At 43.8% G+C, this 23,101-nt stretch overlaps 1 protein-coding gene across 1 annotated transcript in view; it reads left to right on the forward strand.

Moving 5' to 3' along the window:
- The first annotated feature begins 1,197 nt into the window (after positions 1–1,197).
- Positions 1,198–23,101, forward strand: part of emid1 (EMI domain containing 1) — a 58,956-nt gene continuing 37,052 nt past the window's right edge. The window contains exons 1-3 of the mRNA XM_061729152.1: positions 1,198–1,797; positions 7,249–7,362; positions 8,217–8,320. Coding sequence (XP_061585136.1) covers positions 1,607–1,797; positions 7,249–7,362; positions 8,217–8,320 — 409 coding nt within the window. The 5' untranslated portion in view covers positions 1,198–1,606. The remainder of the gene's footprint in view (positions 1,798–7,248; positions 7,363–8,216; positions 8,321–23,101) is intronic.

The following is a 23,101-nucleotide window of genomic DNA, read 5'->3' on the forward strand; positions in this document are numbered from 1 at the left end:
ACCATATTATGTAGACTAAAAGGGTCCTGTTCCCCGTCGAACAGGGGCAGGTAAACGTTAGACACGCTCCTTCTCATCTTCAACTTGTACAACTATGATAAAAAGTAAAGCAGTTTACAACCTGTTTTTTGAGAAAAAAGGAAAAAAGTGTTGTGTAAGGATATTTTCTTCAGTAAATGCACTCTAATGCCATTGCATCTCTGACAATGTTAAAAAAAAAATGGGAGGCAGGATAACGACAGCTCCAACTAAAGAAAGGGAAAAAATAAAATGCTCTCAGTGGAACTGAAGCCCCATCTCAAAATGATTTTCAGCTGCCCATGACTGCAGGGTTTTACAGCAACCTTAACTGCTTTACTTCCTGCTTGGCACTATTGTTTGCTCTGAGTGGCCTCATAAAACGCAGAGGGTGCCCCGAAACAGAAAAAAGTCTTAAACATCCTTTTCCAGCCCATCCCCCTCCCCAATTTTTCCACATGGTGTGATTGTGAGCAGGTGGACTCTCTGAGTCCCATCAAAGTCTGTACCCCCTCTGGTGGGGGTTGTCTTACATTTAGTAGTTCAAGACTCCACGCAACTCCAGATCACCAGACAGCTTCGTGGAGCATCTTTTACAGCACCTGAGTCTGAGAGAGTTACATCAACCACAGATATACCCTTCTGCCTCAGATCCCAGGTTGCAGTGCAGGTATTTAGTTTGGAGTGGACCACAGATTTATGGTCAATGCACACATGCACTGGAAGGAGATATCCCAAATAGGTTACAGTAAAGGCTGATGTATGGTTCCGCGTTACACCAACGCAGACCCTACTCCGTACCCTACGGCGAGGGCCTGCGTCGATTTAACGCAGAACCATAATTAAGGCTTAATTGGATTGGTGATTCTGAATTCATCCGAACCGCATCATGGATTATTATCAGGGTTGGGGCAATATCTGTCTGTCTTGGCTTTATATTTTCATAATTTCGTTTCAAAGGAGCCTGGAAAGACAGCACTCACCCCCCATAACTCAATCACAAAGCTTAAAAGTCCCGTCGCCTTCAGCGCGCATTGTGTTGAGTGGAGGGTTGAAAGTGGGTAGTACAGAAAAGAAAGGAAAAAAAAAAAAAAGACCTAACAGGCTGCGTTTTTTTTAAAGACCCGCAGAGACTATAAAACGCTTTCATGCCTGCTGCTGTTGAGACTGATGAACATGAGCACAGAGAGACGGAGGTGGGCAGAGCAAACCGAGGGGCAGGAAGGACCGCACGCACGCGCTCACACGCGCTCACACACTCAAGGTTCATTCTCAAAAGTCGGATCTTTGACCAAGAGACAAACGAGAAGTGCGAGTTTATAAGGCGACATTTTTCCCGCATCTCATTTTGGACTTTGAGGCATTCTTTTTTTCCCTTCTTTAAAAAAAAAAAGAACAACAACAAATGAACTAGTGTCATTTGTGGTTTGTGTGTGAGTAAGTGTAAGTGTGGTTTAGGATGCGCGTCTTCTCCGGCCGCCCCAGTGCAGTCTGACGCATCTCCCTCCGACCGGTCCCGTCTCACCGGGGAGCCTGCGCTCTCTGCTGAAAAACTCTGCCCGGCCTCTATACTTTGGATGCACCGGGAATGGGGTCGCACCGTCGAGAGAGCGTGTCCGCACTTTGCAGAAAAAGTTTGCTTTGTACCGCGCTGGTACTCTGCCTGGCCACGTCCGTCCACGGGACGTGGAGGACGGGACTTTACAAAACACATCCAGCCGGTGCGCAGTTGAGCAGAGACCAGCCGGCAGCCGCTCACACCTCAGTCTATCACAAAAGGTAAGCATTCATTTACACAGCAGCCTGCTGTACATGCATGTTAATCCTCAATCGTGTCTCACTGTACACCCAAAATAACCACCAGTCTATTTTTAAACCGTATGTGCCTTTTTTTCATTGCACCCCTGTGCAGAGCTACTCCCATCTCCATCCATCTACCAGCCACCATTGTCTTCCTGACAGTTGGTTTCCTTTTTCCTGTGCTGGCAGCAAAGCTCCACAGAGTCCCATCCTCATTGTCGCCCCACCATCCCCCTGTTTGCCTCCTGAGAGCACCTCCTGTCCCTGAGGTGTGCACCAGGAGATGCAGCAGCAGCTCCATCATTTGCGTCTTCTTGCCTGTCACACCCTTATAGAAAATGCACCCCCTTTTCAGTTATCTAGTCTGTCCAAGAAACCTTCTAATGAGACTGGATGTTGAGAAGGAGCGAGTTTTGATGTGCATGTCTTTAGTCAATGAATTGTCAATGAATGAAAAGGCAGATGAGAGGAAATGGTTTGATCTTCTGCAAAACACCAGTGATGTTGATGGGGGCTTTTGTGAAGAAGTCACTAGACTAAACACAGATTCAAGGGGGCTAACATGCTCCGTTCAGTTCAAAGTCTGGAGTAATGATGAACATGAGATAGTCTTCTCACAAACATTTAGGCTATCAGCTTAAGTGTGTGTGTATGTGTGTGTGTTTCCCCCCGCACGGCTGTGCAGACACACTTCTCTCTGATGAAGGTGTGTCCAGGTGGCTTTCAGCGCCTCCAGCCTGCGCTCATCCTCCTGCTCACCAGACATTTGTGGACATGTTTACCAAACAAGGAACAGATGGGACCCGGCTGCATCTGGGCTCGTTCTGGAAATGTTTAAATGTTTGTGCTTTGGGAAGGGAGAGTAGACAGAGAAAGGGAGCTCCTGCTGGTCCTCAGCCACTGTCCTCAGAGGGGTCAGTAGGTTTGAGGACACATGAGCAGCTGAGCGTCTCAGCCCACCTGCCGTCTGACCAGATCTGTTTAAACAGAGGTTTATGGTGCGTCAACAATGTCGATGGTGGCATGCGGCGCAGAAAGCTTGCAACTTGACATTCGGTGACTGAAACAATTTGTCTTTAGAGTTTAGACAGATGGAATCTCATTTCAGCAGTCTAAGAAATAAATCTGTCACAGAAAGACCTTCAATAGCAATGTCCTCCCTCACAGGCCCGCTCAAATAACTGGAAATTACTGGACCGGTCTGGTCACTCTGTAGAGAAACTTACAGCATTTATTCACTCTGTTCTTGATGACTATACGCTGAGCACTGTATGGGGTTACTGAGGTAGATGATTCTTCACTTATTGTCTCACCCACCTCTTTATCCTTCCTCAGAGGACTCCCCGCCTGTCCTAACCAGATCCACGCACTCTTCAAGCATGGCAGTGAAGGTGTCTCAGATTCCAGGAGTTTGATCCTTGTGTGGCCCAAAGCAGAGCAGCAAAAAGAATTTCAGTTTGGATGACATTAGTTCAGATTGGAAGTTGGGATGAATATCAGGGAAGTTTCATTGTACAGACACATTTTGAATGTGCTGGAAGGAGATACACGATTCAGGAATCAGGAAGATAAATGTTTAGACTGGAGCATTACAATTTAATCAGTTAATTGATTATGAACCAAAACAGAACAATAATTCTGATTATAAAGTATTTTGTTTTGACTTGCTCTAAAAAATTTTATGAATCAAAATAACCAAAAAATGTGATGGGAATATTTTATTGAGTTGGAACCATTTTTGTCCTTAATAGTTATAATATCATAAGATTATAAAATAACTTTCATTAAAACTGTAATTTTCTTATGAAATAACTACTAGTTTAACTGAATCAGGTCTGGGGGGGAAAAAGGCATTTGAAATCATCCCCTCAGGATTTTTCTCAGTTTTTTCTGGCCAATGCACCTTACCACACTGCAAAAACTCCTCAGGAAGGGGTCAATAAACAGATAAATCCAAGTCACTGACTGACGTTCCAAACACTCCAGATCCTGCCACCTTGAGGTCCCAATCCGTTGCACGGTCCCACGTCCAGACATTACAGAAGGCCCTGCCCCCTAACACCAAAGATACGTATCTATGTACCTATTTTCCAAACCAGCCGGCACTGTCTTGGATGTTAGGTATGGAGGCTTCACATGTGAATATGGTGGATCAGTGTGGATTTAACGTCAGGGCCCATCTGGTAGTTTTTCACCGTGATGGAATTCCTCTTCCAGTTCCAGCCTCAAACACTTGAAGAGGCCCAAACCCGTAACATGCGCTCAGGTGTCCCAGCCTGAAAACCCAAAACAGACAAGACAAATTGTAGTCACTTGACTGACTGTGACGGCCTCTTTGAGGTCCTTTGATGATCTTCTGGACACAGAAGCCACACAGCACCTTTGAACCTGAAGATAGGCAGCGTCCAAGCACATTGCTTGACTTATCATTTAATAACTCTTACAATACAGCACACAGGTAATGCGTCGTTTTTATTTTTTCTGTAATATTCACTCATCGGCTATTGTTGTTGGAGTATTCTCACTTTCCCTTCATTCATTTCACCTTGACCAGTTCACTCTGTTTGTCTCTTTGTCAAACAGAGTGTGATTAATGTTGTTGTATCACATTAATCTCATGCTGCCCCTCAGTCCCACGAGACCAGATATTGCTTCATAGTTGTCTTTTCCTTGATATCCGTGTTCCCATCGGAAGCTTTCTAACGTGACCTTTATAATAAAATAGCCTCTGTCTTCTCTCCTCTGTTTGGCTGTTTGCCACATTAGTCTTTTGTCTATTGTTCTCCCCAAGCCTTTTCCCACATACGGGGATCTAGAGGAATCCCTTTAGATGTTCATTAATGCAGCATTTCAAATAAATACTTGCGTCTTCGACTCTCCTACTCCATCTGTATATGAATGGATATTGGAAATGGACGTTTTCCTACCAGAGTTTGGTCAGCGTTTTGCCATCTTCGGCTCTCCCGTTAGTTCACACGGTTGTACCTCGCTGGTTTTTTCCTCTTCACTGCTGCCGAAAATGTACCAATTTAGTAATTGAATTTTAAAAAAAAAGGAAGGTGACATGAAAGCACACTCAGTAACTGGAATATGCAGTGCTCGCCTGTTCTTCTTTTCTTTTCTTTTTTGACCAGCTTTCAGTCTGCATTTGCATTCGTTACATTTAAAGGTTCAGTTCTCTTTTGTTTCTTTTCCAGTGTCTTCCCAGCTTGGCGTCAGTAGCGTTGAGGAACAGATGGGACAAAGCTGCAATATTTTGGGGTTTCTTTCCTAACGGTTGGCTTTGGCTACACGCGACTGTGAGATGGATGATGATTTATTTAGCTTGGGCCTGGCTTTCAGAGCATGCCATGTGTGCTTTGAGACCCGATACTCACCGAGGGCCTGCCTGGTGTTTTGCCAGTGAAACAGCATGGTGCTGGTGAGCCGTACGCCTCGCAGCACATGGGTGCCTTGAGTAAGAGGACGGTGCTGACTATGAAACCTTTAAAAGCAAAAACCAAGCACTGATGTGTTCAGCAGGTTGTTCACAGAAAATTACATTACCTGCATCGACTTCATACAATTACTTTTCAGCCTCAAAGAGTGTGTCTTCAATTGTCTTTCTGCTCTTTAGTGGAGAAGTGTCGTCGCTGTTGGCCTTTAGTTTTTATATGCGATCCAGTGTTTAACGTAGGTATTGGTTGTCAAACTATTTAAGACATTGTTAGCATAGTGCCAACTGCTCCTATTTCATCCTCTGAAGTAACCGCGGTCAACGTTTCCTCCTTGCTAATTGCAAATGTTCAGCGCAAAGAGAGAGAGAGGGGGGGGAGATCATAAAACCTCCCCTACCCTCACCCCCACTTCCCTTCACATACCTCCTGGTGATGTTCTCGGCTGTTCCCAGGTGAAACCTCCTCTTAGCCTGGGAAACGCAGATGTTTATCTGGTGGGCCTGGAAGATAAGTGGTAGGGAGGAGTCGGTGTGAGTGCCCAGCTTTCCCCCTGATCTCAATCTACCTGACCACAGCTCTTTCAAGTTTTACACCAGGGATTAGATCATTTTTATCTGAAGCAGGAAGTAATATAGTAACCATCGATTATTGATCTACGTTCATGTTTGAAGCCTGATGGCCGGTGGATGAAGACTGGCTCTGCACCAGATAAATGTTGTAACCCAGTTTACTTCAAACATCTATTGTAATTTTTCTCATCTCATCTCTCTCCCCAGCAGTACCACTCAGATGTCCTTTTTTTTAGCTAAATCTGACAATCTTTCTATTTTCCTAACATGCAGAAAATGATTATGATTACAAACAGCTATTCTGCCAGTTCAGTTATCATAGCATGAATGTGGGTGCCCCGCTCGTTGGCTCGGGTCTGTGTGTGCGGCCACCACAACATGTGGGGATTGTTAAAGAGAGCTGGTTCAAGGCTGCTTCACATCCTCTGCCGTTGGCAGTTTCATCTAAAGTAAACTGTCTTTGATACACACAAACATATGGTCTCACATATTGACAAACAGACTGGTGGGAAAACCCCTCCACTCTTGATGTGTACAGTATTACGTGTGACGCACCGCCCACATCTATACATCGCTTTAATTGTGTCACTTTCAGCTGAGGTCATTGTTTCCATATTTATATATGAAGGTAGTTTGTACATTTTGTACATTTCCTTCCTGATAAAGCAGTGGCAGCTAAGAAATGAGAGATAGATGTTCCGTGTGGATTCGCGGGATGAATTTCTGACTTTTCTCAGAAACATTTCTCTTGTGCTTATGGGGCTTATAGGGATTATATTAAACCAATTAGCTTTCAGTCTTCTCACAAATGAAACGCCCTTTACATAACTTGTTGCCATATTGAGAAAACATCACACTTTGGATCTGGAGTAACCTCTCTATGATCAGTCTCTCACAAAATCTTGTTTTTTTTCTTTTGTCCTTTAACATGTTTTTTTCCGAGCAGCCTCTGGGACTCCTGGTAATGTCTTATGAGTTTCTCTGGGAGGCTAATGAACTCGTGACCCAGCAGTAACCTGTGTTTAAAAAAAACAAACTCCATCATGGTATAGGACCTCATTGTCACCTTTGCTCACTCCTGAGAAACTCCTGATAGAGGAGTATGGCAGAGCTCAGAGTAAATACACCCCTAAATGCACTCAAAGCTAATCTTGTGGTTGATTAAAAGCATGTAAACACCATAGGGAATTCTGAAAACAAAAGGTTGGGGAAAGACCATTCCAGACTGAATGCGACTGCGTGGCTTATTGACTTTTGTGGCTGTGCTGTGATGCGCTGCCTTTGCTTGAGGGTGTTCTATTCCTTGTTTACCTTGAGGCTCTGATATCGTTCTTTGTCTAAAAAACAACACAATGAGGCAGCTCTCATTCGAGCATCTGTGCAATTTGGATTTCTGACTTTCCTTTGCTTGCTCCTTTCCTCAGGAACTGGTGTCCTCATACAGTCACCAAGACGGTGACCTGCCAGGTGCAGAACGGGACAATCCTCCAGCGGGTCTACCAGACGTGCCGCTGGCCACAGGGATGCTCAGGAGGCAGGTGAGGAAAAGATCAGACTGCTGCTGCTGTGCAAAACTGTTCTGACACGCATAAAGTTTTTTCTTTTTTCATTTTACCCCCACTGTTGGTCGGTGTAAGTTATGTTGTTCTGACATTGTAGTGGCCAGACAATAACACCACACAAGTGGCTGAGCCAAAATGAAACAAAGCACTCTCATTGGTCATTTCAATACTGAGATTTGTTAAGATATTTGTTTTGTTCTATCATCTATCTGTGAAGAAGATGGTTGACTGGTGGTTGACACAATCATTTCTGAAAATTCTGTCAAAGAAGATTTATTTTATTATATACAGATTTCTTAAAATCTATGAGAAAAGAAACAGATTTGTATGTGCGTGCTGCTGACACAAACAGTGATGAGGGTTGTCAGGGCCGTGGAGAAGGAGCTGCTGGGCAAGAAAAATCCATATGCTGTTCATGAAAGATGTATGTAGCAACAGTGATGCCACCTGCTAGTTTGAGCATTAAATGGGCAATATGATGCGTTTCCATGTGTTATGATTTATTTGCAATGTTATAACAATTAATGATCATCTTACACAAGACCAGGGCCTCAAAAAGTCAGGTGTATCTATGTTATACTAGAACCTGTTTGCAGAATGCACAACATATGGGATTTGCAAAAGTCTCATGGACCTTAGGTTAGTAAAACAGCAAATAGGAACATCTAAATATGGAAGGTTGTATGTTCCAGATGCACTGAGAGATAAAATTACTCCCTTAGAAAATTGCAGAGTCAGAGAAAATGGGTCATTGCAGTCGCAGTGTTTGCCGTGTGTGTGTGTTTGTGTGTGTGTGTGTGATGCCTTTAAATTTTGTGTGTATTTTCCAGCTACAAGACAGTGGTGAGGCCGTCATACAAAGTGGTGTACCGCACTGTGACCTCGCTGGAGTGGAAATGCTGTCCAGGATTCAGCGGCGCAGCCTGCGAAGAAGGTGGGTTTGCAGACGGTTGGACAGAGGGAAGCTTTGCAGAGTTACACACACAGTTATTAAGCAACAGCTGACAGACGTAAATGTCACATTTTCCCTTTTCTGCCTCCTTTCCGTTTATTGTTCTTCAGTTTTTGACCTCCGAATCACCATTCCTCTATATCGTATTGATGTCCAGTGCCTGCATACAGTGTGTGCTTTCTAATGTGCTTGTGGGAATAATATTTTAAAACGCTGATTTCTTCTTGGCTTACCGTAGGAATCCTGATTCTTCTAAATGAAGTTAAGAAATAAGATCTTTAAAGTTCCTCTTGGCAAGTCAGTCACAGCTACTTTATTAATACGTTTTAATGTCTTCATTCCAAAAACTAATGCACCACATAGGGCTTCTTCTTTGCTGTGGTTTTCAGTTTTATGATCCATTTGTAGCTAACTCTTCATCCACTTAAAGTGCCAGACTACTGCTGTTTTCATTTTTCCACTACGGTAGCTGCCCACCACGCGCACGCACACACGCACACACACACACACACACATGCACACACACACACAGTGTATAATGACTTCCCCTGGCACAAGTGTGCAGGTCTCTGCAGTCTGGGTAGAAGGGTGGAGCGTCTGTTTATGTCGTGACCCAGCGCTTGAATGGGTGTAACATAAATTGTCAGGCCGTGTAACACAAAGGACAATAAATGTTTACAGTGGTTAAAGTGGTCACTTTTTTGAGCTGCTGAAAAGAGAGGCTATATATCTTTTTTACTCCCCTCCCAGGTGGACTAAGAGCAACTCTCAGACCTCCCACTGGTCTGTGGTCTAATGCAGAGTGGCTTCATCTGGAGAAACGGCTCCTATTTTCTCGCTTGCTTGAACTTGCATGCATCCAAACTGTGTCAATATCACGCTTGTTTTAAAGTCACCCTACTCTGGAAGTTAAAAAAAAAACAAAAAAACACACACATTCACAGTCCAACAGCACAGATTTAACTTCACAAAAGGAGAGGAAGGCAAAGTGAAACGGGGAGGAAATTATCCAATTAAGTTGTTGCCGGAGGAGATTCCCCTCTGGTTGTCATGGCAGTAGGGGGCTGTCACCCAAACAGGGATGCTGGGATTAGTCACTTATCTGAGCGTCGTTCCGGGTGTCTCAGATCACAGACGGTGCTGAGTGGAAGTGACAGGTCCCATTCACAGGGCTTTTAGTGTTTTAGTGTTCGGCATCATAGATGCTGTTCAAGGCCACCAGTGCTTATTTCGGCTCCTGCCGCGTGAGCAGAACTCCTTGCCAGCACATAACCTGATACCTCACTGCTGTCTGCAACATTCTGCGCTTTAAAGAGACATAAAAGCTCACTCCCACACAGTCAAAGCCGGAGACTTGAACTTGATTGTGCTTAAATGTGTTGCCATAGTGCTGGCAAGTGAAGTTCAAGCTGCTCTTGTTGGTGGGTCTGTCGCAGCAAGTTTCACAGCCAGGCTCTTGATCTCTGCATGTCTCTGTACATTTCTGGATAAATTCAGTTGGATAATACATTTTTTGTACTCAAACCTTCTCTGTTATGTGAAAGAAAAAAATAATATCGTTCTATTAATACTTTGTAAATGCATAGTCTGGATCAAACATTAAACACACATTTCCTTGGATCTCTTACCTCTAAAACACCTCCCAGGATGTGTACATCTTCAAGGACATCTTATTTTCCATCTTTGCGTCTCCTCTGGCTTTGTGTTAGTCTTTTCATTTACTCACACTGCACTGCTGCTACCTCTGCTATAGTGGCCATGTCTGGCAGCCTAGCCCAGTCTGCACCCCAGCAGGTGGAAACAATGTCCAAAGCATCGTTCTGTGCAGTTTTTGGGTTCGATAGAAGCGAGGAAGTGTGTTTTAAGCTGTAAGATGGTATTTTCCATTTTTTTAGATCGTGGCTGAGTAGCTCAACCAGTCCAGGCGGGTTAAGATTAGGCCTGTGTTGAAAAAATCGATTTCCCAATTCTAAGTCGATTCTCATATTAATTAATAAAAATCGATTCATATGTCTAAAGATCGATATTTTTTAATTTTTTATTTATTTATGTATTTTTTTTTTTTCATCATTACATTACAACTTTTGGTTATTTTTTTCTTTATCCCCAAAAAAGGAATTTTTTGTTGGACACGAGAATAACTGGTGCCATGTTTTTGCCTTTAAATATGTTTAAAGGTATGAAAACATTAAAGTGTTAGATTATAATTGCATAAATTGTCTATATGTCATTACTTTATATACCGTCTTGGGGTTACATTTGCAAAAAATGCTAAAAACCAAATACTCAAATTAAAAAAACCAAAATACACCGAAAATGGAACAAATAAAAACGGAATCTGGGGAAAAATAAAACCGATTTCATCTGTCTCTGTTTGCTGCCCTGGATCTGTTTCGTAATTCTGACCCACATGATGTTTGTGAAAGCAGTTCTATCAGCATTCTGGGAGCTGATTGGTCCTTACAGCATCATTAGCTGCCAATACTTGCTTTTTAATCTCAATATAATACTAGTAGTAATATTTTGCATAACTACAGTCATATAATTCATGCAACAGCTCAAAAAACAGTTTTAATAACACTAACCCAAATCAATATCGGAATCGAATTGAATCGAATCAAATCTTAATAATCGATTCTGAATCTTAAGAATCGGAATCGAATCGATTCTTGACATTTTAATCGATCCCCAGCCCTAGTTAAGATAACATATTTCTAGTTTTGTATTTCTTCCCAAAAGTAGTGCGGCAGTGTGCAGAGACAGATGAGAGGTCACCATGGTGAAAGATCATGGCAAACAGTTCGTTGTTATAGAGTCTCATGCAGACTTGGGAAGATTTTTGGCCGAACGCATTCAGAGTAAACGCCCCAAAAGCAAAACATCACATCACACTCAAGATCCTAAACAATATCTGTCTATCAGTAACACAACGCTGCAGGAGACAGGCATCTTTCATATTCGCTCTCTTTCCATTTCTTCCCTCCCCATCCTCAGGATTGGCTGGAATTCCAGGTCAGTAGAGTAATTACAGGGCCCTAATTGTTTTCAATGAGGTTTGGGAGATATTGTGTTACTCCTGGAACTGGAAAATAATAGTCTTTATCACTGATTGAGTCAGAGAACGAAAGAAAAAGACTAAGTGTTTGCAGATGGAGGCGCTTTCATAGCCGGCCAGAAACAGGGATTTAATGTATGCATGGTTGATTTTGGCATTCCAAAGAAGGAAATGCTTGTTTTCACTTGGGATATTTCAACTTAAGCAACATCAAAAACAAATGTAAGAATTATTCTTCATTTGGAGGAAATTTGGTGTGGAGAATATCACATTTATCCCTTAACACCAAGTTGAATCTGCCTCTGAAAGACTCAGATATGCTGCACTGACGTAGAGAAAGATGGCAAATGAACGCTCAGCACTGATAATCTCTGAATTTGAAGACTCTTCAAGACAATTTTGCCAGAGTCTTCTAAGTGTGAAGACGACAGTAAGAGACAGCAGTAACTATGTTGGCTCTGATTTGATTTATTGCGGAAAGTCTGCAGCTTTACGCCGCCGTACAGAAAACATATGGGGGATTGTAGACTGGAATTAGCCTGGCTGTCAGAGCCCTGCCAGGGGGGTCCCCATCTAGCCATATCTCACCGCCAAGCGGAGGCTCCGGTTTTTTCGGTCACAATTACGGTATTGCCCGGAGGCAGAAGCACGCCGTCTGCAATAAGCCACAGAAATGTAATCTCTGTTTTCACAGCTCAGCGCAGCTTATCTCAGGCCTACACTCTAAACCCTGTGCTTTAAACATCAATCGTCTGCAGCTTCCCATTAGCAAAGGAAGAGTGGGAGTGCGGAGACTCCAGTATGCAGGATGTGTCTCCCGGACTCGTCTGTGGGTGGGAGAGAGAGGCGTTGAGGATTTGTACAGTGAGGGATGCAGCTGTTCACTGTGATTAGTTGCTTAAATGGCAGCAGGCTTTTGTATCTGTGACTAAGAAGAGCCTGCCCTGAGGTCAGAGGCGAGGGAGCTGAGCGACTCAAGGTGACCACCGCCCCACCCTGCTGGACCACACAGAGGGCCACTGTCAAAGTTACAACACTGGTGAAATGTAGTCACCTTTGCATCCAGAATTCTTCTTTATTTATAGTCAGATTCCTGGGTTTCCTTGCGTTGCATCGGCAGGTGTCACATAGTTTGGTTCTATCCCTTTTGCTCCAGTTCATCCTCCACAGTCTCACAGGAAGAAGGCAGTTGCATCTTCTCTTTGTATCCGTGTGGTTCTCCGGCTTCTTTCCACAGTACAACAACATGCATGTTAGTTTGGTGATCCTCAAATGACTGTAACAGCATGAGTGTGAGTGTGCAAGGTTGTTGTCTCTCAGAGATCCCTGGGATGGATTAGTCACCTATCTAGGCTGGTATTGCCTCCTGCAGAGTTTCTACACTCAGAAGATGATGCACATGAAGTGTGTACATGTGTACGGGTTCCAGACATTGTGAAAGAAGCCCACAGCAGCTGATATTCATAGTTATGTAAATAGCCGAAGTTCAAGCGTTAAGCCTAAATTGGAAGCAGCTGAAGCTGAGGGAAGCTGGGCCGAGGGCCCCAGATGAGATTAGACGCGGGAGCGTCCAGTCTGCTCTGCCTTTGCTGCTCGGCTCTGGGGAATTTTCACGATGGTCATTAATTAGCGAACAAAAGCCATGAAAACACCAAACTGCCAACTCTAAAAATAACTGAAGTAAACAGCGAAATAAGTTTTTTTTTTTCCTCTTCTCTTCTCTGTCCTTCTTTCTTTACGGGCAAGTTCTTACGTTTGTACTGGGTTTGTGAAAAGCAGCCAAATGATCCTTCTTCGTGGGGGGGTTTCTCTCTTTAAAAAAACAAAACTGGAATGTGCTTTAATGCGATTATGACTTTAATTGAAATGTCTCAAGCAAACGGCATAAAGAGCGTGTGTGCGTGTAGGGGGGGGGGGGTTTACAATTATAACTTCCTAAAGCTTTAATGTTTCTTTTTTGTACCTTATACAGCTAGCTTCATTTAGACAGAATCATCATTTATTTGGTCTTTATCTGATCAAGTGCCTGTCTGCTTCACTGCTGACCCACATCTATTTTTAAATCTAAAATAAATGCCAGCAAACTTCAAGGAATACAGCTGCACAGTGCTTTTACTGAGCCTTCTTTAAACTTTTATACACACTTAGCCTTGAATCTGAGTTAGGTTTTATGTATCTGGCTCCTGGACTGAAAACGTCTCTTCTGCTTACTGATTTATTTATTATTTCCTGAGTTTTCCCCCCAGAACACATTGAAAACTGCTTCTCCTGCATTCGCAAAAGACATAATACGGACCAAGTCAGCAGTGTAGGGAAAATTAAAAGTCATATGCACATGTTCACAAATACACAGACACAAGCGCTCATGCAGGTTTTTTAAGTATTCTACCCCCTCAGAAAGTGAAGCCATTTCCCTTCACCGTGTCGTTTATGCTGATTGATTGGCACACGAGCAGACAGTTGCTTTACAGCCTGCCACCCCCCCCCCCATCAGGAGCAGAGCGGAAAGATGCTCTCTCCGGATGAGTAAAGATAAGACCAAGTGACCTGGAGACGAAGCTTTTATCTTGTAGAATGATATATAACTTCAAAACCTGAAAAAAGCGAAGCCTTTTTAAATCCCCTTTATGTGCAAAGGTGTGGGGTCCGCTTCTGTCTCATCTCTGATCCACTCAGTGACTGATGTCATTAAAGCTGCATTAACCCCGTCTGCTCCCTGCCTTTCAACATCTCACCATCTTTCAGGGCTCGGGTATTGAGTGGCATGATGTACATACCTCATAACACAGCGCTACTGTTCTTAAGCAGGCTCTGAGAAGGTAATGAAACATATTTGACGTTTTTACATCAGTGCTGAGACAATAGCAGCATTGATGGACGAGGTTAGGCTAAAAGTCTTGTTGGTTCACTACAGCTACAACCTTCAGCCCTATGAAAGTTTGTCTTCTTTCTGACAACCCAGATGTTTCGCATCACTTTATCTCAGTGAAGATTTAATAAATCTTGCTGCTTTTAATCTTTGTGGTGCATTATTAATTAGCACCGATTGAGCTGTAACCACAGACCAGTGTTTTTAACATGACTCTTTTCCTTGACAATGATTAATGGCTTTATATATTTTATAGCACACATGGAAAGGCATGTGTGTTTCAAGACCACTTCATTATAAAGAGCAGACTTCAAATATAAATCTATGAAGGTTGAAGGAGTATTGTTTTCTAAGTGAACCGAATAATCAGAAAGTGCTGAAAAATGCTTGCAAGTAGGGATTTCAGGGTGCTTTTCCAGTCCAACCTAAAAATATTTTATCATCTACTGTGTGAAACAAAGAAGAAACAAGTGTTCAGCCCAACTCAGCTATGAGTCGTTCATATTTAATTTAGTCTCCGATGCCTCAATGACGGGACTGTACTTTCACACAAATTCACTGTTTCATACTCTTACATCATCCACTTGCACGGATTCCTGTAAAATCCAGTAATTCCTCCATATTACTGCTGTCTCAACCCCTCAGCCCAATGATATCCAGACCACAGTAATATAAAAATACAATAAACACAGGAGAATGGCATACTCTTCTCCTATACTATATTTTCCTCTGTTATTGCCCAAGTTATGCCGATGATCTATGGGCTCATTTGTTGCTGTTTTAAGTTCATAAACATATACAACAACCACATAAGAGAAGCTCCAGGGTTTTTGCACGGTGGGTGAGGATTTTATGAACCCAAACTTCAAACCTTCTCCCCTCCCATGTTGAAGCACAAACAGACCACCACATCACAGCAGTCTTCATGACATCATTTATGGCCTCTTGCCTTGCAAACCTCCTGACTTTGGTCTCAGTTTCCCAGCCGCTAAACACAGCACTCTTTGATAACCTGTGTAGTTTAATAGGCCATTGTCCCTGTCTGACTGAGGTTTTTTCTGTTGCATATACTGTGTTTCCATAAGCACATGTGGTTGATTCAGTGTTCAGGAGGAATGTGAGGACCGGTGTTGATGGTTGTGATTAGTTCTGGATTGAAGATGAGTGTGGAGAAGAAATCTGGATGAACTGCACCAGCGGTCGATCTGATTGGAGACGTGCGTTGCTCATTTTTAGTGTTAAAACCTGACAGAAGAGCAGGATTTACTTGAAGGATGCTCCTCACCTTAGCCAAAGAATCAGGAAAATAAAAAATAAAGAAATATAAGGCTGAACTTGAATCAAGCTGAGAAGTTTGTAGAGAATTTAGTTGTCTTTAGGTGGGATCAGTGAATGTAGCGTGTCGGAAAATAAGTGAGAGTGACACACTGTAAAGGTCCAGTCTGATGGAAATCAGACCAGGGACTCATACCAGACCCATCTGTACCAATGTGATATAAACTCTTAGTAATCAGGTCACCTGCTGGCAAGATGACTTGAGACAAGATTGTATTAGTGTCTACAGGCTGTGCATGTTTGTTTATTTTTGATCTAAGTGGTCAGATAGCTGTACCACAACCCCTGCTTATTGTTCAACACATACTTACTCTGACTGGAGAAGCTCTGATTTCCTGGATTGTCTGATATCACATCCTCGGTTGTTTTGAGAATCCACCCATACAACTGCATGAAAAAGTCTGGCCATCTTTGAAAACAAAAGTATTACAAACAACCATGGATTCTCAAAGGTACGAGTTCATCTGTTCATTAAACAGCACTCTGCAGGTCTTCGTAGCATGGCGTGCTGCTTCCTTTGAGTTCACTTCACCTGGTGACAGACGGGGATGTGCACGTTGTGCAGGAAGTGTCGCATGTCTCTGTGCTTCAGGTCGGTTATGGAGACTGGGGTGGTGATGGTGTGGCTGCTGAAATGGTGTTGGGCTCAGAGCCAGAGAGGCCCGACAGAGTGGTCTCATTAATAGCAGGACATATCTGTGAACCTCTAAACCCAGACCCTCAATCTGTCTGTTCCACCACTCCTGGGACTCGTCTAGGGGGCTTTCACGGTACCGGTATTTTGGTTGGACCCTGGCCACCTCGGTCAGGACCATATTTACTCCCCAGCGAGGGAGTCTGTGCGCCTGTTTCTTTTCAGGTGTTTATGGTCCTCTCAGTCATTAATGCTGAGATCACAGGACAAACAAACACGTGTTAAAAATTGTTCTTTCCCTCAAGCACAGACACATACATCAAGCGTGTACGTACAGGCAAACTTGTGACTCACACAATTTTTTAAACCACAGATGACACCACTTGTACAAACATGGAAAAAATATGGAACTCAACGATGCGGTAGAAATGTGAAATAAGACCAATAGACATTGTCACTTTTTCTGCTTCTGGACCTGCGCGTTCTTGCTATCAGTTATGTATTTCCACTGTCACAACCATAGATGACCACTGCTGCAGCTTTTATTTCTCTTGGCTGTCATTTTTGTAAAGATACATTGACTCACAGTCAGAAAGAACTGTCATCATATTGCTCAAAGTCACCAAATGTAAATCACTGACGGCTGACAGTTTTATAATTGCTTATATTGTATGAGTCCTAACGGGCTTTTACTATTTTGACTGCACATTAGCAACACTCTGCCGATTGCACATGCAGTCTTGTGTAGAAGAAACAACAGGCTCTTAAGTTCTTAAGGTTTAGAAAACAAGATTTTATTAAAAGAAAAAAAACATTGTGTCAATAAAAAAAAAAGTATCTATATATATATATATATATATATATATATATATATATATATATATATATATATATATATATATATATATATATATTGCTGGTCTGGAGCGTTCACATGTGGGACTTTAATGGAGCAGTTGTAACTGCTGACCTTTGATTTAGGAGACTACAGTATTTAGAAATAATTTGGAATCCATCATTAAAGAGGGTGAAAAATTGTTCAAAAACAGAAAAAATTCAAAACAATCCACGCAAGAGTAGATGTCCCTGACAGCTCCCTCCAAGATAAAGTAAATAAAAGAGCCAGATCTCTGGAGATTTGATTTTATATGCTAAAGTTCATGACAGTAAAAGTAGAAAAAGGCCATGTAAGTATTGCTTGACTGAAAGGGTTTCCTGAGAAAGAACAGGGCAGTTTGACTCTTGTTTGCAAAGCTGCGTCTGAGCAAACTACGAGGCTGCTGGAGCAGACGAGACCAGAGTGGAGATGTTTTGGCCGTAACGCACACGGGGAGGACATCTGCTGACATCTGCTGAAGCTTGGATTAAACTGGGTCATGCAACAGGAAGATGATGTCAAGCACATTGGCAAATCTACAACAGAGTGGCTAAAAAAGAAAATAATGAAGGTTTTGCAATAGTCCATTCAAAGTACCAGACCTCAACCAAATTCAAACCCTGCGGTGCCTTCAACCCCAAATGTGTCGAAGCAACATTGTAAACTTATCCAACACTTAGAAAATAACATAATAGAGAAAATGATATTCATCAATTTTAAGATAAAAAAGTATAGAATATTTAATGTGTTGTTATTCATCAGGAGTCAAAGTTTAATCAGAAGTTACAGAAATAACCAATTTTTTTTTTTTTTCTCTAAACATACCTTTGATTACTGTGACCAGAGTCCTGACTTAACTCCATCAGTCCACATAACTTGTGTTCATAATTAATGAATCCTGTTAAGAAGTTCATATGGCAAAGGTATGATACTGAATTTCAAGTTGAAGATTCACGAAAAGCTTCTCTTGTGGTGAAATTTCTCAGTGAATCGTTGCAGCACAGTTGAGCTGTAGACGACCACGCCATAGTTCAGGGGTGTTCAGTACCAAGCTGATCGCGATCAATTCATTTGAATCAGGTGTGTTCAAGCTGGGACGCTTCTAAAAGACACAAGAGGACCGGAGTTGAAGACCCATGCTTTAGTCTGTCAGCTGCTGGTGGTGATCTGCTGCAGTCATTAAAATGAAATGACTGCAGCCGTCAGCAGTCTAAACTCACTGGGATTATTCTCCCACTCCTCCACCATTAATTATACTGTATATCTTAAATGCATATTACCAACTAAGGACAACATTTTTGAAAAGTCTTAAATGTTTTCCTCTGTGGCCGTGAGTTATTTTACTTTTGAACTCTGCAGGAAGTCACTTAAGTCCACAACTGCTGGTTGAGGACAGAGACTGAGGAGTTAGGGGATTTTTAAAGTTTTCATAGCAACAATGACTTTGGAAAACTTGTCACACCAACAAACTCAGTAAATAATTAGTCTAGTAGGAAGGAGGGGTTCCCGAGCACCCGATGGACTCTTTTCTGAAACTTGTTTTTTTGGGATCCTTTAGGTGTTTGCTTACGATTTTTGCTTGTTGCCCGAAAAAAAATTGGTCCGAAAGTTCTTTTTTGGAACCCATTTAGAATTTTTGCCTGTTAAAATGGCAAAAACGCCGATTTCCATAACTTCTGAACGATAAATCCTAGAAAGACAAACAAACACACTTTTTCTCATAATATTGACACCAGGAATCCAATGGAAAGGTTACTGGGATGGTAGAACCACTCTTTATTAGGGAAAAATTAGCTTCAAGTAGTATTTTAGGGCAAAATTACGCAAAAACGCTTGAAAATGTTTTTTTCAATCAAGTGCATCTCCCTTTTGGAAATACCTGTTGGTGTATTGTTTACACCAAAAAAAAGGCCCAATTAGTCCCCTTCCCAACGAGGTACAACTTGTAAGAAATCTGCATTTGTGGAATGAGTAATGAAGCAAAATGCGGGGGATGCAACCCATTTAGAATTCTTAGAATTTAAACACGACCAACATTCCATTTTCACAACTCCTAAACCTGACATCTTACTAAGACAAACAAACACTTATTTTCACTTTATTTTACATTAGGGATCCAATGGAACGGTCACTGAGATGATAGGACCAGTATTTATTACAGAAAAAAACACAAATTTAATAAGTATTTTAGTACAAAATCATTCTCACTCTTCTACATCACTGTCCATGTCCATCTCCTCCACTTCACCATCATCTAAAATGATGCCACCCACCAACAGATCCACTAGTGACTCAGGTAAAACTGGTCCATAGCACCATATTGGCTCTAAAATGCCGTGGCCATTCCTCTCCCACCCCTGAGCGAGCCACAGCAATAGCCCCTTTCTTGATGAGGTCTGTTGCACCAGGATGAGTCAGGTTGAGGTTGGTGAGGAAGACCTCAAACCACACCAGGTACCGAATGAAGCAGGGATAATACTGTTGAGTTTTGATTATGATAGCATTTTTAAAGCAGACTATTTACTTCAGTTGGTTACCAGAAGTTTGGTTTTGAGATTTTATAAGCTGATGTTAGTGTTTTCTCATGCCAGAATGTTAGTGATTTCTGATTTGTGTGTCATGATAAGCACTGTGTTACATTGTGATATATTGGATATATATATTTAAAATATTTTAATAATTTGACAACACTAATCATTATCAGAATAATATACAATATGATAACACTTATTACCTGGAGTAGTTCTGACCATCAAAAGCAAAAAACAAGTCGGCCATGTCCCCATTGCACTTATGGAAGAGTGCAAGGTTATTGGTCTTTTATTATGTTATTGGTTTCTGGCAATAGATCACAAATTGCCTTCATCCGAAAAGGTGAGTCGATTGGCTCAGCTTGTCTCTTGTCTCGTATTTGAAGAAGGTGATGCAACTTTTCTTTGGGGTCATTTTTGGAGGCACTGAAGCAAATGAAGTTCCCAGGCGATGGACTTGGGGTGTGCAATACACAGGTATATGATTGGATTTTTAGTGGGGGTTCAGACACATCAGAAGTCTGATCATGCAGTCTCTTTGCACTTCTCATGTTTTATTAATCCATCACTGGGCACAGAAAAAAAGAATATAAAAAGATACAATTAGTGCCACTGGACTAAATTATTAAAAAAAAGGCCTGGATAATCGAACTTACTGTATGTCACATTTCTTTTAGCGTACCCTACTGTTAGTTAAAACCTACTTGAACCGCCACCTTACTGTGGTGGAGGGGTTTGTGTGCCCGAGTGATCCTAGGAGCTATGTTGTTCGGGGCACTTTCGCCCCTGGTAGGGACTCCCATGGCAAACAGGTCCTGGGTGACGGGCCAGACTAAGAGCGGTTCACAAAGCCTATCATGAAGAGGAGACATCAAAGGACCGCTACGTCGCCCGGATCGGCGTCACCGGGGCCCCGCCCTGGAGCCAGGCCTGGGGTTGGGGCTCGTAGGCGAGCGCCTGGTGGCCGGCTCTTTGCCCACGGGACCCAGCCGGGCTCAGCCCGAAACGGCGACGTGGGTCCGCCTTCCAGTAGGCCCACCACCCGCAGGAAGGATCATGGCAGGCCGGTGCAATGTGGACTGGGTAGCAGTCGTGGCGGGGTGCCTCGACGACCCAATCCCTGGACCAAAACCCTCACAGTGGGGACATGGAATGTCACCTCGCTGGGGGGGAAGGAGCCGGAGCTTGTGCGTGAGGTTGAGAGATACCGGCTAGAGATAGTCGGGCTCACCTCCACACATAGCTTGGGCTCTGGAACCCAGCTCCTTGAAGGGGGCTGGACCCTCCACTACTCTGGAGTTGCCCAGGGTGAGAGGCGGCGGGCTGGTGTGGGCTTGGTTATAGCCCCTCAGCTCAGTCGCCATGTGTTGGAGTTCACCCCGGTGAACGAGAGGGTCGCTTCCCTGCGCCTTCGGGTCAGGAAAAGGTCTCTCACTGTTGTTTGTGCCTACGGGCCGAACAGCAGTGGGGAGTACCCGGCCTTCTTGGGGTCCCTGGGAGGAGTACTTGATAGTGCTCCAACTGGGGACTCCATTGTTCTACTGGGGGACTTCAACGCTCACGTGGGTAATGACAGTGATACCTGGAGAGGCGTGATTGAGCGGTTTTTTGTTGTTGGACTTCTGTGCGAGTCACAGTTTGTCCATCACGAACACCATGTTCAGGCATAAGGGTGTCCGTCAGTGCACGTGGCACCAGGACACCCTAGGCCGGAGGTCAATGATCGACTTTGTTGTCGTTTCATCTGACCTTCGGCCGCATGTCTTGGACACTCGGGTGAAGAGAGGGGCTGAGCTGTCAACTGATCACCACCTGGTGGTGAGTTGGATGCGCTGGCGGAGGGAGAGGTTGGACAGACCGGGCAGACCCAAACGGATTGTGAGGGTCTGTTGGCAACGTCTGGCCGAGCCCTCTGTCAGGGACATCTTCAACTCCCACCTCCGGGAGAGCTTCTCTCGGATCCCGGGGGAGGCGGGGGACATCGAGTCCGAGTGGACCATGTTCTCTGCCTCCATTGTCAACGCGGCGGCTCGAAGCTGTGGACGCAAGGTCTCCGGTGCCTGTCGTGGCGGCAATCCTAGAACCCGGTGGTGGACACCGGAAGTACAGGATGCCGTCAGACTGAAGAAGGAGTCCTACCGGGCTATGTTGGCCGGTGGGACTCCTGACGCAGTAGATAGGTACCGGCAGGCCAGGCGGGCCGCGGCTCGGGCAGTCTTGGAGGCAAAAACTCGGTGATGTTGTCCTGTTGGCTTCATCAGACCGGGACCTCCAGCATGTGCTGGGGCGGTTTGCGGCCGAGTGCGACGCGGCAGGGATGAGAATCAGCACCTCCAAGACCGAGGCCATGGTTCTCGACCGGAAAAGGGTGGCATGCCTTCTCCGGGTGGGTGGAGAAGTCCTGCCTCAGGTGGAGGAGTTCAAGTATCTCGGGATCTTGTTCACGAGTGAGGGAACAATGGAGCGTGAGATTGACAGACGGATCGGTGCAGCGTCCGCAGTAATGCGGTCGATGTACTGGACCGTCGTGGTGAAGAGGGAGCTGAGTCGAAAGGCGAAGCTCTCGATTTACCGGTCAATCTACGCCCCTACCCTCACCTATGGTCATGAACTTTGGGTAGTGACCGAAAGGACAAGATCGCGGATACAAGCGGCCGAGATGAGTTTCCTCCGCAGGGTGGCTGGACGCTCCCTTAGAGATAGGGTGAGGAGTTCGGTCACCCGGGAGGAGCTCGGAGTCGAGCCGCTGCTCCTTCACATTGAGAGGAGTCAGCTAAGGTGGCTTGGGCATCTGTACCGGATCCTCCTGGACGCCTCCCTAGGGAGGTGTTCCAGGCATGTCCCACCGGGAGGAGACCCCGGGGAAGACCCAGGACACGCTGGAGAGACTATGTCTCTCGGCTGGCCTGGGAACGCCTCGGACTCCCCCCGGAAGAGCTGGAGGAAGTGTCTGGGGTGAGGGAAGTCTGGGCATCCCTGCTGAGGCTGCTGCCCCCGCGACCCGGTAACGGAAAAGCGGGAGAAGATGAGTGAGTGAGTGAGTGACAATTAGTGCCACTGGACTAAATTATTAAAAAAAAGGCCTGGATAATCGAACTTACTGTATGTCACATTTCTTTTAGCGTACCCTACTGTTAGTTAAAACCTACAAAATACAAGCAAAACAGTAAGAGTTAAAAGCTAACCTCAATGAAAAAAGCTAGCTAACATGCTAATTGGTTAGCTTGTCCAGCTAACCAAATAGAAATGAAGCTATTTTGAAGAATGTATTACCTCTGGCTCTAATATAAGAAAAACAACCATGTATAATGTTATATTAGCAAAAATGATAAGATATAACCTTATATTAGAAATGATAAAACATTCAGAAAATACTTACACTCCTTGTTCAAGTTTGCTTGTGTTTGACAGTTGACAGTTGATGCTACAGTTGGTTTGAGATTTCAAATTCTGAACATTCTA

This window comes from Cololabis saira, chromosome 9, assembly GCF_033807715.1.
Source record: "Cololabis saira isolate AMF1-May2022 chromosome 9, fColSai1.1, whole genome shotgun sequence".
Lineage (NCBI taxonomy): Eukaryota > Metazoa > Chordata > Actinopteri > Beloniformes > Belonidae > Cololabis > Cololabis saira.